Source organism: Bufo gargarizans, chromosome 4 (genome assembly GCF_014858855.1).
Source record: "Bufo gargarizans isolate SCDJY-AF-19 chromosome 4, ASM1485885v1, whole genome shotgun sequence".
Taxonomy (NCBI): domain Eukaryota; kingdom Metazoa; phylum Chordata; class Amphibia; order Anura; family Bufonidae; genus Bufo; species Bufo gargarizans.
The window spans coordinates 40,888,145-40,905,847 of NC_058083.1; the positions used below are offsets into that span (position 1 = coordinate 40,888,145).

The 17,703-nt window shown below is 42.0% G+C and overlaps 1 protein-coding gene across 3 annotated transcripts in view; it reads left to right on the top strand.

Annotated features, from left to right (window-relative positions):
• The window catches only part of LOC122934043 (cytochrome P450 2K6-like), a 116,194-nt gene that overhangs the window by 16,908 nt on the left and 81,583 nt on the right, over positions 1-17,703 (top strand). For all 3 annotated transcript variants that reach the window (XM_044289187.1, XM_044289188.1, XM_044289186.1), the window contains one exon: positions 716-915. In XM_044289187.1, the coding sequence (XP_044145122.1) occupies positions 733-915 (183 nt within the window). In that variant the 5' untranslated portion in view covers positions 716-732. The remainder of the gene's footprint in view (positions 1-715; positions 916-17,703) is intronic.

Consider the following 17,703-nt stretch of genomic DNA (forward strand, 5'->3'; position numbering starts at 1 on the left):
GCTGTTGTGTACATTATTTTTACTTTGTCTCATTTTATATCAGTTTTATGTACTCACTGTACAATTTTTTGTGTATAAAATATTCACTTTATAAGCCCACCTTGTTGCTCTAAAGAATCCATATCCTGAACATGAGCAGAATTTGTATAAGTGGTTTTTGTAGTGCTTCCAATTTACGGCAAAGTGTTTTGAGTGTGTGGTCTGTGTGTTTGTAGGGAGATCTACTCTCACTTTGCCAAAGAGTAAGTATGTGCAGAGTGAGAGCTTGTGTTTGGCCCCAGGCAGGTTCATGCTTGGTCACAGGATGCAGTGGCACGTATGCTACAACAGCAGAAGTTTTTTTGTATCCTTCTCCAAATTTGTGTCTCCACACAATCTTGTCTCTGAGCTCCACAGTCAGTTCTTTCCTCCACATGGTTTGGTGTTTGCTCTAATTCATTGTCAGCTATGAGATCTTATATATACAGGGCTGTGTCTTTTCAAATCATGTCCAATCAACTGAATTTACCACAGATGACTCTAATCAAATGTACAAGCATCTCAAAGATGATCAAGAAATTGGGAGGTCACTAGAGCTGTAGAGTTGTAGAGAATCAAGTTTTTCCTAAAAGTCGGAATTAATTCCACTTCGGATGCTTTGCTTTGCTCAAAATCAGTCCTGTATTAATCAATTGCTGTTACCTGTATAGTCATGATTCAATTTGTCTTTCCACAGAAACCTTTCCTGGCACTATGACCATCTCTGATCCCAACACACTGGTTCTGTCCATCATTTTATGCCTTTTTCTTGCCCTACTTTTCTTTGGATGGAAAAAAAATGATCGCTATAATCTGCCACCTGGACCCAGACCGTTACCAATCATTGGAAACCTTCACATTCTAGACCTGAAGAAACCGTATCAGACACTTCATCAGGTAAAATTCAGCCTGTGTGATTATTTTATCCAGGTTCTGGTTCCGTCCCCTGGAAGACATGAGAATATAATAAACTGCATACAGTATACAGAGTCAGTATTTAAAAGGAACCTATTATGTTGACCATGGTGTCAGATCTGCAGTCAGCCTGTTATATAATAAAAGGAGCTGAGCAGATGGGTATATAGTTTTGTGGGAAAAGACTGAATATAACTAGTATTTAATTTATTTTAATCACTCCTTATTTCTGGGTTAGGAGTCAAATGGGTGGTCCTAATCTGTGACAACTCTATTGTCACAGCTGTATCATGGTCTGGTGGTAGTGGACAGTGACACTTTTGCCGTGCATGCTTGTTGCCGGTGGCTACGTGTTGTAGTAACATAGTACATAAGGCCAAAAAAAGACATTTGTCCATCCAGTTCGGCCTACCATCCTGCAAGTTGATCCAGAGAAAGGCAAAAAAAAAACTGTGAGGTAGAAGGCAATTTTCCCAACTTTAGGGGAATAAAAAGTTCCTTCTCGACTCCAATCAGGCAATCAGAATAACTCCCTGGATCAACGTCCCCTCTCTAGTAGCTATAGCCTGTAATATTTTTACGCTCCAGAAATACATCCAGGCCCCTCTTGAATTCCTTTATTGTACTCACCATCACCATCTCCTCAGACAGAGAGTTCCATAGTTTCACTGCTCTTATCGTAAATAATCCTCTTCTATGTTTGTGTACAAACCTTCTTTCCTCCAGACGCAGAGGATGTCTCCTCATCACAATCACAGTCCTGGGGATAAATAGATGATGGGATAGATCTCTGTACTGACCCCTTATATATTTGTACATAGTAATTAGATCTCCCCTCAGTCTCTGGACTCTCTCCAGCTCTGCTATGTCTGCCTTGTTTACAGGAGCCCAGAACTGTAAACAGTATCCATGTGTGGTCTGACTAGCGATTTGTAAAGTGGTAGGACTATGTTCTTATCACGGACATCTATGCCCCTTTTGATGCAGTATCACTGATTTGTTATCCTACTTAAAACTTAACTTTTATCAGATAATATATATATAAAATATGTCCCACAATAATAGTAGTGATGACTGCAAGAAGAAAAAAAAAACACACAAAACATTGCTCAGGCATAAATTACTAGGTACTACGTCCATGTATGTACCACATCAGATTACACATACATACACGCAGTCCTGTAGCATAGATAATGGCACTATGGTTTGACCACTTATTATGATCACCACTCACGGTTTGTTGCATGGAAGATACGTAATCACGATATTCCGGCCGCTTGGGTAATCAGTTGGGTCTGTGGTGGTCCCCTTTGTCTGCTGAAACAAATATGGTTCCAGGTGATGTTCAGTTGCTGAGTCGCTTGAGGCAGTAGGTCAGACAGGTAGGAGAGTGTCCCTGATGAACTATTATTCTCCTGCCTAAAAACCTGTGGTGGTCCCCTTTTGATGCAACCCATTATCTTATTGGCCTTGGCAGCAGCTGCCTGACACTGGTTTTTGCAGCTTAGTTTGCTGTTTATTAAAATTTCTAGATCCTTTTCCATGTCAGTGTTACCGAGAGTTTTACCACTTAGTATGTACGGGTGACTGGCATTATTTGGACTCTTCCTCTTTAAGTTTGGTGTTTGTGTGTATGAGGTTAAGGTGTTCAAGGTGGAGCTGGGTGTGGCCTCATGGCTCTTCTTATGTTGGAGTTGTGAGTTTGAGGTCAGTTGTTTGCCTGCTTTTGTAGCAGAAGGAGCTTTGCTCCTCTCTGGATGTGTCACCTGTCTGTGAGGGCCTCCTTGTGGAACATCAAGGTCTTTAGCGATTTCTCCCTATGTTCTCCTCCTTGTTTCCTACCTTACCTGTTGTTATGTTTGGTGTGGGTTTGTTTTGGGGATTTTTGGTTATGTCTAGTATGGTGTTCTATGTCTAGTATATTTGGTGTATTGCCCAGCATGGTTGCTAGACATCCCCTTGTTTGTCTGTACCTCCAGTAAGGGGGTATCGGGGGTTCCTCAGAGGGGAAACCGCAAGTCAGCAAGCAGTAGTTGCTCAATCCAGTTGTTGTGGCAAGTAAGTGTTGTTGTTCCAGTGCTTGTAATTTTGCACTGGGCTCTTACCTTCTGCTATGTGTTTTAGCTTGCTGTCTGCTTCTTCCTAGTTGATAGGATTGTGTGAGACTCCGATTCATCCGTGTCGTGGATGAACCAGTCGGCTCTTATTCCTGACTCTTATTTCAGGGATTGTTAGGGTCAGAAGGACCCAGGTTCCGGAGTATGAGCCCCCCTACTATCGAAGCCGGCTCATACAGTTAGGAAGTCAGGGATAGGATGAGGGTGGCGTTAGGAGGTGACCTGGTCCCCTTATCCCGGTATCCAGGCCTAGTTGCTTTCCAAAATTCCCTACATTGTACTGTGGTTTTCCCCCACTGTGACATCTATATATATGCCCACTGGATGCCAAAGCCCACATTTAGAAGGGATTTCAGGTCCTACTGCTCAATAACATGATGCCGGTAGATTATGCAGCATTTTCATTTTGATAGGTTCCATACCCTTTAAAGAGAGTATATACGTTTTATAAAATTCCTTTTGGAGACAATTTTTTATGAGCTTTGGCAACAAGTCCTGCAAGGGGTATTCCTATCTTAGAAATTAGTGGAATATCACTAAGATACGCAATCAATGTCAGATACATGCACCACCTCTGAGACACACCTTTCTCCAGAACTCTCACAAGAGTGGCCACCACTCCCACTCAGCACTTCGTGAGTTATGAAGAAAGTTGAGCGCTGGCTTGGCTATTTCCAGCAGTCCCAAAGCGCTGAATGCAGGGATGGCTGCCCTTGAGCTATGGGCTTTCCCTTCACTTCAGTGGACCTTGTTCTGGAGATACGAGCAGGTCCAAGAGGTGGGACCCGCATTTATCTGACATTGATGGCATATCCTAGCAATATTTGATCAATTTCTAAGATGGGTCAACCCCTTTAATTTTCCTGCAGTGTCAACACACTAAAAATGAAACATTACACAGTTCTCATTGAAATCAAAGGACTGTCCTTTTAATGCATATATGCTAGTCCTCCACAGAAAGATATTCTTTGCCTTGGTTAATAGATGGGGGTTATGAATAGGTGATCCTCCTCCCTCTATTTATGTAGAATCTGAATAAGTATTTGTAAAATGGATTTAATAAATCAGATTATTTAAGTGGTTGAATTTAGTGACCACCAATATGCAGTTTTAAGGCAATCAATAAGGGCTGCTTAACTCCTTACATGCCATGGGCAATAGCGCCCGCTGCATGTAAGCGGTGCCACAGGGACTGGACTCCCTTTGTCTCCCATCCTCATCCCACAAATAGTGGGCCCAGGACTGCCTTTAGAGTGTCCCTGCTCTAACTGCCCAGACAGGCAGAAGTATAGATATGGGCCATTTAATTTCTTACATGCTGCAGTTAATAGTGTCCGGGCATCCAAATAGTTTAGAAAGAGGAAAACTGTGGTATGCCTATGTCTGTGCATGCACACTGCAGCCTAATGAAGGCCTCAGGCTTGCCTCCAGTGTTTTCTAGCAGGCCACTCCTTTGTAGTGCAGCCTTCTAGTATATGTTAGTATAGCACTGACATTAAAATACATTGCACTACAGGAATAGTGCAATGCATGTTATAAGAGATCAAAAAAATCACCTATTTTGGTTAAATAAAATGGGTAAAAAGTTTAATTTTTTTATAATAACTATTATTAATGAAATAATCAAAATAATAAGGTTCCAAGTAAAAAAAAAAAAAAAACCTTTTTTCCATTTAAAAAAAGCTTTTTAATGAAAAAAATATAAAATAGAATCTCCTCCATATATTTGGTATCGCTGTGTCCGTAACGACCCACACTATGCAACTATTATTTATCCCATATGGACGACATAAAAATAAATAAAAAATTGCTGCCATTTGCTTATTCGCCACCAAAACATGAAATAAAAAGTTAACAAAAAGCATTTTTTAACCCAAAATGATACCAATAAAATATTTAAATCGTCCCTGAAAAATTAAGCCCTCACACAGCTCTGTAGAAAGAAAAATTAAAAAGTTATGGGTCTTGGAATTAAGCGATGCAAACATATTTTCTTGTTTTAAGAAAAAGGGCTTTTATTGTGCAAAAGTAGTAAAATGTAAAATTATCATGTTATTTATGCTGAGAAATTATGTACAAAATGTATTATGTAAAAATTACTCTGTGACAGTATTGCTGTTTTCCCTTACGTCCTAACCAGCAGCACAAGTGGGACGTTCTCCCCTGTGAAACTGGTAGAACAGGTGGAATTTTTATTGATAAAAATTACTACCAAGCTAATTAAACAATTAACCCACCCCCTATAAAGGGATGCCCGCCCTTCTACCAGTGCTTTTTTTCTCTGTCCTGTGGACTTAGGACAGGTTCAGTCGGACCTGCCTGTTACCTTATTGATATTCTGTTGCTGCCAAGACATGGACCCTTTTTGGCCTTTTTTCTATTTTCGGCCGGGATGCGGCCTCTGCCTCCTCAATCCAGATTGAGCACGCAGCTCCGTTTATTTTCCTGGCTTGATCCCACTCTTGTGGGCACGGCCCAGTACTTGGCGGAAGGCACTGTCGCTCGGCATGTTGTCCGCGGGCTCTGTCTGCCACATTCGGCGTTCGCGCGCATGCGTACCACAACCCGGAAGTGCGTCAGATGACGACTTCCAAGTCGGCGCACGAGACATCAGACTCAGTTTCTGGCTGCGCACGGCCCCCCCTTGTTTTTCTTGCAGGTTATTACCCAGCATGATTGATACCCTAATTTGGGGGCCCCCCTTTTTAATTTTATTAAAGTATAAGGTAGTGACCGTGGGTCACTTCCGGCAGCGGAGCAGATCTATGCTAGGGGGAGGGTCTGTCAGCTATATAAGCATGGCAGATGCCAGACTCTCCCTCTCTGCCTGCAGTGAGTTATTCATACTAAAGTACTCTCTCTTTAAGTTTTTTTTTCAGATGGCGTCTCCAAATGGCGACCAGCATGGGAAATCCTCCCATAAACACAAGCACCTAACATGTGCCAATTGTGAGATGCCGATGCCGGACTCCTATGAATATAATAGGTGTCCTTTATGCCGTCCTCCCCCGACGCAACCCACTATGGGTGACATGTTCGGTTGGTTGAAATAATTTATGGGGAATTCCATTATTGAGATGAAAAGTGCCCTTTCTTCTAAAAGGGCCAGAGTTTCATCGCCAGGTCCTTGAACGCCAAGGTGGACAGATTCCGCTCCCTCTACAAGGAGTACAATCCTCTGGCGATAGACGCTCTCTCCATAACATGGAGGTTCAGGCTGGCTTACATATTCCCTCCAATTTCCATGATACCAAGGGTATTAACGAAAATCAAACAAGACCAGACCCCGGTCATTGCGATAATACCATTCTGGCCGAAGAGGTCTTGGTTTAACCAGCTCATGAAGATGAGTCAGGGCATATATTGGAGACTTCCCCTAACGCAGGACCTAGTGTATCAGGACACAGGTCCCTGCCTAGAACTGAGGAGACTCAGTCTGACAGCCTGGAGATTGACAGGTCCCTACTAGAAGCTAGAGGGCTTTCTGGGGAGGTTTTGAGAACCATTTCACACTCCAGGGCGCAGTCTACAAACAAAGCCTACTCTAGGATATACAAGATCTTCCTCCAGTGGTGTGCTATTAAAGAGTTAGTACCCTCAGATCCTCCTCTTTCAGCTATTTTACAGTTTCTGCAGGACGGCCTGGACAAGGGTCTAAGCCCGTCAACGCTCAGAGTTCATAACAGTGCTCCTTCTGCCTTTTTAGGCAGACCTTTAGCTCAAGACCCCATACTCAGGAGGTTCCTCAAAGGAGCCGAAAAATAAAAACCTAGAATCCTGAGACCTATCCCTGAATGGGATTTATCTGTGGTTCTGAAGGGGCTATCCTCTCCTCCCATTGAACCCTTGAAAAATGTGGCCCTTAGATTTCTATCTTTGAATGTCACATTCCTACTGGCCATAACTTTGGCCAAGAGGATTGAAGAACTTCAGGCCTTGGCGGCTGCTGAGCCTTATAACCTCTTCCTCCAGGACAGAGTTCTGTTGAGGTTTATACCGACCTTTGTCCCCAAAGTACCATCATTTAGAAATACTAACCAGACCATCACCTTACTGGTTCTATGTCCCTCTATAAAAAAATATCAAATTTACAAAAAATGTGTAAAAAATTGCAAATTTCCAAGTTTTAATATCTCTACTTCTATAATACATAGTAATAAATCCAAAAATAGTTATTACTTTACATTCCCCATATGTCTACTTCATGTTTGGAGCATTTTGGGAATGATATTTTATTTTTTAGGGATGTTACAAGGCTTAGAAGTTTAGAAGCAAGACCCAATTTTTAGGGACCAGTGCAGGTCTGAAGACACTTTGTGAGGCTTACATAATAGAAACCACCCAAAAATTACCCCATTCTATAAACTACACCCCTCAAGGTATTCAAAACTGATTTTACAAACTTTGTTAACCCTTTAGGTGTTCCACAAGAATTAATGGAAAATTGAGATACAATTTCAAAATTTCACTTTTTTGGCAGATTTTACATTTTAATAATTTTTTTCCAGTTACAAAGCCAGGGTTAACAGCCAAACCAAACTCAGTATTTATGGCCCTAATTCTGTAGTTTACAGAAACACCCCATTTGTGGTCGTAAACCGCTGTACGGGCACACGGCAGGGCACAGAAGGAAAAGAATGCCATATGGTTTTTGGAAGACAGGTTTTGCTGGACAGTTTTTTTTGACACCATGTCCCATTTGAAGCCCCCCCTGATGCACCCCTAGAGTAGAAACTCCATAAAATTAACCCCATCTAAGAAACTACACCCCTCAAGGTATTCAAAACTGATTTTACAAATGTCATTAACCCTTTAGGTGTTCCATAATAATTAATGGAAAATAGAGATACAATTTCAAAATTTCACTTTTTTGGCAGATTTTCCATTTTTATAATTTTTTTCCAGTTACAAAGCCAGGGTTAACAGCCAAACCAAACTCAATATTTATGGCCCTGATTCTGTAGTTTACAGAAACACCCCATATGTGGTTGTAAACCGCTGTACGGGCACACGGCAGGGCGCAGAAGGAAAGGAATGCCATACGGTTTTTGGAAGGCAGGTTTTGCTGGACAGTTTTTTTTGACACCATGTCCCATTTGAAGCCCCCCTGATGCACACCTAGAGTAGAAACTCCATAAAAGTGACCCCATCTAAGAAACGACACCCCTCAAGGTATTAAAAACAGATTTTACAAACGTCGTTAACCCTTTAGGTCTTCCACAAGAGTTATTGGCAAATGGAGATGATATTTCAGAATTTTAATTTTTGGGCAAATTTTCCATTTTAATAAATTTTTCCCAGTAACAAAGCAAGGGTAAACAGCCAAACAAAACTCAATATTTATGGCCTTGATTCTGTAGTTTACAGAAACACCCCATATGTGGTCATAAACTGCTGTACGGGCCCACGGCAGGGCGCAGAAGGAAAGGAATGCCATACGGTTTTTGGAAGGCAGATGGAGTAGAAACTCCAAAAAAGTGACCCAATTTTAGAAACTACAGGATAGGGTGGAAGTATTGTTGGTACTAGTTTAGGGTACATATGATTTTTGGTTGCTCTATATTACACTTTTTGTGAGGCAAGGTAACAAGAAATAGCTGTTTTGGCACCGTTTTTATTTTGTATTATTTACAACATTCATCTGACAGGTTAGATCATGTGATATTTTTATAGACCAGGTTTTCACGGATGCGGCAATACCTAATATGTATAATTTTTTTAAAATTTATGTAAGTTTTACACAATGATTTCTTTTTTTTAACTAAAAAAATCATGTTTTAGTGTTTTCATAGTCTAAGTGTTTTCATAATTTTTTTAGTTTTTGGGTGTGGGTAGAGTATGATGTTTGCGGGATGAGATGATGGTTTTATTGGCACTATTTTGGGGTGCGTGTGACTTTTTGATCGCTTGCTATTACACTTTTTGTGATGTAAGGTGACAAAAAATGTTTTTTTTTACATTGTTTTTATTTTTATTTTTTTACGGTTCTCACCTGAGGGTTTAGGTCATGTGATATTTTTATAGAGCAAGTTATAATGGACGCTGCGATACCTAATATGTATACTTTTTTTTATTTATGCAAGTTTTACACAATTATTTCATTTTTGAAGCAAAAAAAATTCATGTTTTAGTGTTTCCATAGTCTGAGAGCCATAATTTTTTCAGTTTTTAGGTGATTACCTTGGGTAGGGTATGATTTTTGCGGGATGAGATGACGGTTTTATTGGCACTATTTTGGGGTGCATATGACTTTTTGATCGCTTGCTATTACACTTTATGTGATGTAAGGTGACAAAAAATGGTTTATTTAGCACAGTTTTTATTTTTTATTTTTACGATGTTCATCTGAAGGGTTAGGTCATGTGATATTTTTATAGAGCCGGTCTATACGGACACGGCGATAACTAATTTGTATACTTTATTTATGTAAGTTTTACACAATAACAGCTTTTTTTAAAAAAATTAAAATGATGTTTTAGTGTCTCCATATTCTGAGCCATATTTTTTTATATTTTTTGGACGATTGTCTCAGGTAGTGGCTCATTTTATGCAGGATGAGGTGACGGTTAGATTGGTATTATTTTGGTGGGCAAACGCCTTTTTGATCGCTTGCTGTTGTACTTTTTGTGATGTAAGGTGACAAATTTTATTTTATTTTTTACGGTGTTCATCTGAGGGGTTAGGTCATGTGATATGTTTATAGAGCCGGTCGATACGGACACGGTGATACCGAATATGTAAACTTTTTTTTCCCCCTATTTTTTTACTTTATTTTTTGTCCCACTTAGGGACTTGAACTTTTGGGGGTCTAATCCTTTACAATACATTCCAATACTTCTGTATTGGAATGCATTGGCTGTATGAGTAATACAGAGAGTATTACTCATGCAGCTTCCGGCCTGTGAGATCCAGGGTGGTGGATCTCTCAGGCTCGTCACTGGAATGCAGCGCGATGCCTTCCTTAGACATTGCGCTGCCTTCCATGCCATTGGGTCCCCCCCACAGCCGCATGGGGACCCGATGGCACCGCCGATCGCCGCCGCAAATGGCGGGTTTGCGGTGATTGCCGGCATGGGGGGGGTCACGGGTCACGCGCATTTAGCCGAGGTGCCTGCTCAATGATTTGAGCAGGCACCCGATTCCGATAACCGCCCGCCGGGCGGCGGTGATCGGAAATACACATGACGTACCGGTACTTCTGGTGTCCTTAAGTACCAGGACAACATGCCGTACCGGTACGTCATGTGTCCTGAAGAGGTTAAAACCAATAATTTATTGTATATTGATTAACCCCCTTCACACGTTATCATGTGAAAAACACAGGATTCTCCATGTTTCAGTAACCTTGTCCTCTCAAAAAAGTGATCAAACAGTCGTACGTACCAAAAAAAATGGTGCAAATAAAAATAATAGTTTGTTTCCATACAGCTCCGTGGATGGAAATTTTAAAAAGTTATGGCTATCTGACAATGGCGAAGCAAAGACATTTTTCATTTTTTATATGATTTTTATTTTATTAATAAAACAAAAAGTAGTAAAACAAAATAAAATCCGTACAAGCTTGGTATCACCATAATTTTATTGACCCACAGAATAAGGATGTCATTTTTAGTGCACAGTCAACGCCATAATGTCAAAACCCCAAAAACCTTGGTGAGTTTTGTCATTTTTTTCTATTTCACCCCACAAAGATTTTTTTTTTCCTTTACCAATACAAGACATGATATATTAAATGGTGCCATCAAAAATTACAACTTGTTTGGGGAAAAAATAAGCCCTCATATGTCTATGTGAACGGAAAATTAAAAAGTTATGGCTCTTGGAACATAAGGAGGGAAAAAAGGAAAATAAAAAACAAAAAAAGCCTTGGTCTTGAATGTTTTAAAATCAAAAGCAGTATATCCATGGATGGAAACCATTTACGTTTTTCAAATCCTACAACTGGGTTCTTAGTTTTTGTATTCATAAAGATCATCAAGGCAGGGCATTTAAATTGGCAAGTCGGCTTTTATACTGGCACTAGGGGGAGGGAGCATTATATACTGGCACTGGGATCAGCATTATATACTGGCACTATGGGGGATAACAGAGCATTATTTACTATTATATACTGGCTCTACGGGGTGTATAACTAACTATATATATATGCACTACAGGGGAGTTAAAACTGCAACAGGGCATTACAGCTACAGGGTTCACTGCTGGAGGGGCATTATAAATACTGAGGGCACTATGGTGGCATTACTAGTGGGGTACTGCATAGGCGTTATTATTATTGGACACAAAATGTAGGCATTGCTTTTAATGGGGGCCCTCTTGGGGATTATTGCCACTTTTGGGGACACTATTGCTAATGAGGGCAGTCTGGGAGAACCATTACTATGGGGGTACTCTCTGTAAGGCACTGTTACTTCTGACAGTATAGTGCTTGTGGGCATGGTGGAGCACAGCAGGCACAGTTTTGTGGGTAGCAGCAGGATGACAGTGGCCTGTAAAAATTTGGGGGCTGATTTGCTAAATTTTTAACAGTACCCCATGTATAATTTGCCGCATAGCAATACTAGTGTCTTCAGAGGGGGCTGCACATCCCTGTCAATTTACCGGCTCCGCCTAGGTCACTAAAATACCTTGTCCAGCCATGCTCTCCATTCACTTTGTGGCTTCATTCAAGAGATTTGTGGCATACCCCTTTAATTGAAACCAGCTGGAGGAGGAATGTCGACCACCAATAGAAATCACAACAGGATCTGTGAAAGCGCATTCCTAATCCCTTTTATCTGGTGCAATAAAGAAGCAATAGAGGATTTCTTGTGGAACAAGCATTAAAAAGAAGCTACATGAGAAAAGTGAGGATTTACAACATAATCTCACGAAAGAAGAAAATGATGCCTTAAAGGATTACATAATAATCCTCATGTAGTAATTTGAGCTGCAGATAAAGGTGGTTCAATTGTGGTCACAGATAAAAGTCTGTAGGTGCAGGAAATTCTAAAACTATTGGCACATAATAAGGTGTGCTGCAGATTAGATGAAAATCTAATGTTCAGGAACCAACTTGTGGAGCTGCTACTAGTGTTGAGCGAATAGAAGCATCCAAAGTAAAATTTTATCTGAAGTTTGAGAAAAATTTGATTCGCAAATTTTAATCCGAATTTTCTTGCACTTTGTGGTAACGAATTGCTATTGTCCTAAAATGGCAGCTACATATGTTACTAAGTGAAAGTAAGAAGCCTGGGAATGAGATATGACCATAATGCTATGCAGCCAGCCAAGCAGCAGATGGTGGCCATTCCTCGTGATGTCACAGCACTATAAAAAGCCTAAGGCCTCTTTTACACGGGCGTCAGTTTTTTTGCCCGGATAAGAGCCGGGTGCGTTGCGGGAAAATGCGCGATTTTTTCTGCGCGAGTGCAAAACATTGTCATGCGTTGCACTCGCGTGAGAAAAATCGCGCATGTTTGGTACCCAAACCCGAACTTCTTCATAGAAGTTCGGGCTTGTGATTGATGTTCTGAAGATTGTATTATTTTCCCTTATAACATGGTTATAAGGGAAAATAATAGCATTCTGAATACAGAATGCATAGTAAACCAGCGCTAGAGGGGTTAAAAAAAAATAATAATAATTTAACTCACCTTAGTCCACTTGCTCGCGAAGCTGGCATCTCCTTGTGTCTCCTCTGCGCTGAAGTTGAACAGGACCTGGGGTGAGCTGCTCCATTAAATACAGGTTAAGGACCTTCGATGACGTCACTCCGGTCATCACATGGTACGTCACATGATCTTTTACCATGGTGATTCACCATGGTAAAAGACCATGTGATGACCGGAGTGACGTCATCGAAGGTCCTTAACCGATATTTAATGGAGCAGCTCACCCCAGGTCCTGTTCAACTTCAGCGCAGAGGATACAGAAGGAGATGCCAGCTTCGCGAGCAAGTGGACTAAGGTGAGTTAAATTATTTTTTATTTTTTTTAACCCTTCTAGCGCTGGTTTACTTTATTCTGTATTCAGAATGCTATTATTTTCCCTTATAACCATGTTATAAGGGAAAATAATAATGATCGGGTCTCCATCCCGATCGTCTCCTAGCAACCGTGCGTGCAAATCGCACGGCATCCGTACTTGTTTGCGGATGCCATCCGATTTTCACACACCCCATTCACTTCTATGGGGCCTGCGTCACGTCAAAATCGGACAATATAGAGCATGCTGCGATTTCAACTGAACGCACAAGTGATGCGTTAAAATCACCGCTCGTGTGCACAGCCCCATAGAAATGAATGGGTCAGGATTTAGTGCGGGTGCCATACGTTCGCCGCACGGATCGCACCCGCACTGAAAACTCGCCCGTGTGAAAGGGGCCTAATCCTGCTTGGTCTCTGCCATTTCACTGTGATTTGAGCATAGGGAGAGACGTGACAAGTAGGGTTGAGCGAAACCAAACTGTAAAGTTCGGTTTTTAGACCCCAAACCCAAACGTTTCCGTGAAAGTTCGGGTTCGTTGCCTTCTTGGCGCTTTTTGAAAGGTTGTAGAGCAGCCAATCAACAAGCGGTTAACTGTCTGACCTTAGAAGCCATCACAGCCATGCCTACTAATGACATGGCTGTGATTGGCCAGTGCAGCATGTGACCCAGGCCGTATATAAGCTTGAGTCACGTAGCGCTGCACGTCACTCTGATGTTACAAGTGTAGGGAGAGGATGCTGCTGGACTTGTGATTTCAGAGAATAGGAGATAATCTAACTCAGCGATTTACAGAGAAATAGTTGTGTGGGTGCAGGGCACTATCGTTTTACCCTGCCCTGAGGCCATTGACAAAAAATAAATACATTTTATAATTCTGTTAGTTAGGTGGGTGGCGGCGGCCATTTTATGCAAGCTCAGTGCACCAGCACTGCATCTGAGCTTTTGGGACCATGCAAATCACCATTTCTTTTGCAAACTACAACATCTGGATTAGTCTGTGTACAATTTAAGGTAGAAATACACCCATCATTTTCTGGGGTTTGAAAAACACACTTATTTTTTCAAAAAACTGTATTTTCCTGATCTGCAAGTGTTAAATTCAAGTTTAATATATACAGCTTTCATATTCTGTTACCAAAAAAAAACTTTTTGGGCAATCTAAAACATCTTGATTAGTCAGTGTGCAATTTAAGCTAGAAATACACCCATCTTTTTCTGTGGTTTGAAAAACACACTTTCAAAAAAATATATATTTTTCTGATCTGCAAGTGTTAAATTCAAGTTTAATATATACAGCTTTCATATTCTGTTACAAAAAAAAACAACTTTTTGGGCAATCTACAACATCTGGATTAGTCAGTGTGCAATTTAACCTAGAAATACACCCATCATTTTCTGGGGTTTTAAAAACACACTTTTTTGACAAAAACACTATTTTCAGGCCTTGCATCATCAGCACGTGTGGAATTAGGTCCCTTTCACATGAGCGAGTTTTCCACGTGGATGCAATGCGTGACATGAACGCATGGCACCCGCACTGAATCCTGACCCATTCATTTCAATGGGTCTGTGTACATGAGCGTTGTTTTTCATGCATCAGTTCTGCATTGCGTGAAAATCGCAGCATGTTCTATATTCTGCATTTTCACGTAGCCCTGGCCCCATAGAAGTGAATGGGGCTGCGTGAAAAACGCATTGCATCCGCAAGCAAGTGCGGGTGCGATGCGTTTTTCACTGATGGTTGCTTGTAAACCTTCCGTTTTTTATCACGCGCGTGAAAAACGCATCAAAACGCATCGCACCCGCGCTGAAAAAACTGAACAACTGAACGCAATCGCAGACAAAACTGACGGAACTTGCTTGCAAAATAGTGTGATTTTCACTGAACGCACCCTGAACGCATCCGGACCTAATCCGTCACGCTCGTGTGAAGCCAGCCTTACAGGCTCATATACTGCTGTCAAATTCAGTTGTTAAACAAACACTCGTTTGGGCACAAAAAATTTAGTTGGCAGTCTATGATGCAGAGGACATTGTGAGATACACCCTTGATACATTTGGGTTACATTCAGAGATTTTAAATACCGCCATTTGGTGCACCAATATTGAATTCAGGCCTACACTGGTTCAGACCCTGTGAGATACCCCCTCTACATACAGGGGTTTGATTCAGGCATTTGAAATACAGCCATTTGAAATACAGCCATTTGGGTCAAAGAAATATTTAATTTAGGCATAAACTGGTTCATGCCCTATAAGATACCCCCTCTACATACAGGGGTTTTATTCAGGCATTTGAAATACAGCCATTTGAAATATAGCCATTTTGTGCAAAGAAATATTAAATTTAGGCCTACACTGGTTCATGTTCTGTTAGATACCCCCTCTACATACAGGGGTTTGATTCAGGCATTGTCACGCTGGACAGGATACAAGATACACAGAATACAACAAAACATATGTCTAGGCAAGAAGCTGGGGATAAAGGTCACCTCCTGACAAATCCCTACCAGCTCTCCCTAGACTTCTATGCCCACATTCAGACCCTGAAGGTGGGAATGAACAAGTCCTCGTGCCTAGGCTGAAGATTCCCTAAAATCCCTAAGATGGTGAAAGGGGGAAAGAGGCAGCCTGCTCCCTCAGGACCCGGAGGGGGCAGGCGTCTCTCTAACAGCCTAGACAGACAATCACAAGAAAACAAAACCAACTTATCTTGTACTGAGCAGGAACAGCAATCCTTCCCTCCTTCCTTCCTCTGAACAAGACAGAAGCAATAACCTGCACAGGACACTGGGAGTGGGCGTAATTTAAGCTCATACCAATGACCCCACCCAGTGCACCTGAAGGGAGGCGGATACAGCTTAACTCCAAAACAATAACAAAAGGCTACACATGTGCTGCTAACCTAGCAAACCTCCGCACATGACCTGAGCAGGGCATGACAGTACCTCCACTTTTACAGTTGACCTCCGGACACCCTGGCCCAAGTTTATCCGTTTGGGATCTGTGAAAAGCCCTCACCAGTCGGCTGGCACTAACATCCACAGCCGGAACCCACATCCTCTCCTTAGGGCCGTATCCCCTCCAGTGTATCAGGTACTGAAGGGAACCCCGAAGAACTCTTAAATCGAGAACCCTAGAGATCTCGAACTCTACATTTCCATAAACCAGAACAGGGGGAGGAGGCAATGGCGATGGTTCCACCGGTTTCACATATTTCTTCAGTAAAGACCTGTGGAACACATCATGGATCCTCCAAGCCTGCGGAAGATCCAGACGAAACGCTACAGGATTGACCACCACAGATATTTTGTAAGGTCCAATAAATCTTGGACCCAGTTTCCAAGATGGTACTCTCAGTTTAATATTTTTAGTAGATAACCACACCAGATCACCCACACACAGGCCAGTCATACGTCTCTTGTCAGCCATTCGCTTATACCTCTCACCATTCTTCTCCAAATTCACTTGGATCCTCTGTCAGATCGAAGACAAGGCAGAAGAAAATCTCTCCTCCTCTGGCATCCCAGAGGAACTAGTCCCATAAAAGGTACCGAACTGAGGATGAAAACCGTATGCGCCAAAAAATGGCGACTTACCCTGCCTACGGTTATTCAAATCAAACTCTGCTAGGGAGAATGAGGACCAGTCCTCCTGATTCTCAGCCACAAAGCACCTCAACTAGGTCTCCAGGTTTTGATTAGTACGCTCTGTCTGCCCATTCGACTGCGGATGAAAAGCCGAAGAGAACGAAAGTTGAATGCCAAGCCAAGAGCAGAACGCCCTCCAAAACCTGGAGACAAACTGCGTGCCCCTATCAGAAACCACATCCGAGGGAATGCCAAGTAATTTCACGATATTATCAACAAAAATCTGAGCAAGAGTCTTGGCATTGGGCAGACTAGCTAACCATACAAAGTGAGCCATTTTACTAAAACGGTCAACAACCACCAAAATTACAGTTTTCCCGGAGGAACTCGGCAGATCCGTAATAAAGTCCATAGACAAGTGCGTCCGAGGACGAGATGGAATAGACAAAGGAAGAAGTGAACCAGAAGGTCGAGTGTGAGCAACCTTTGACTGTGCACAGGTTTCACAAACTGCTACCTAATCCTCAACACTCTTACGTAACCCGGGCCACCAGAACCTCCGTGACACAAGATCAAAGGTGGACTTACCACCAGGATGTCCAGCAAGGACAGTATCGTGATGTTCCTTGAATACCTTGTATCGCAGTCCATCGGGAACAAACAACCTCCCTAGGGGACAAGAACCAGGAGCCCCCTCCTGGGCTCCCAACACCTCCATCTCCAATTCGGGGTACAGAGCGGAGACCACCACCCCATCAGCCAAAATCGGAGCAGGATCCTCTGAATCACATCCCCCAGGAAAACTGCGAGACAACGCATCTGCCTTGACGTTTTTAACCCCCGGGCGAAAAGTAACCACAAAATTGAACCTGGTAAAGAACAGTGACCATCTAGCCTGTCTAGGATTCAGACGCTTGGCAGATTGCAGGTAAGCCAAATTCCTATGATCAGTATATACCGTAATGGGATGAGACGCCCCCTCCAACCAGTGACGCCATTCCTCAAAGGCCAATTTGATGGCCAGCAATTCCCTATCTCCTACATCATAATTCCTCTCGGCGACCGAGAGCTTCTTGGAAAAAAAAGCACACGGA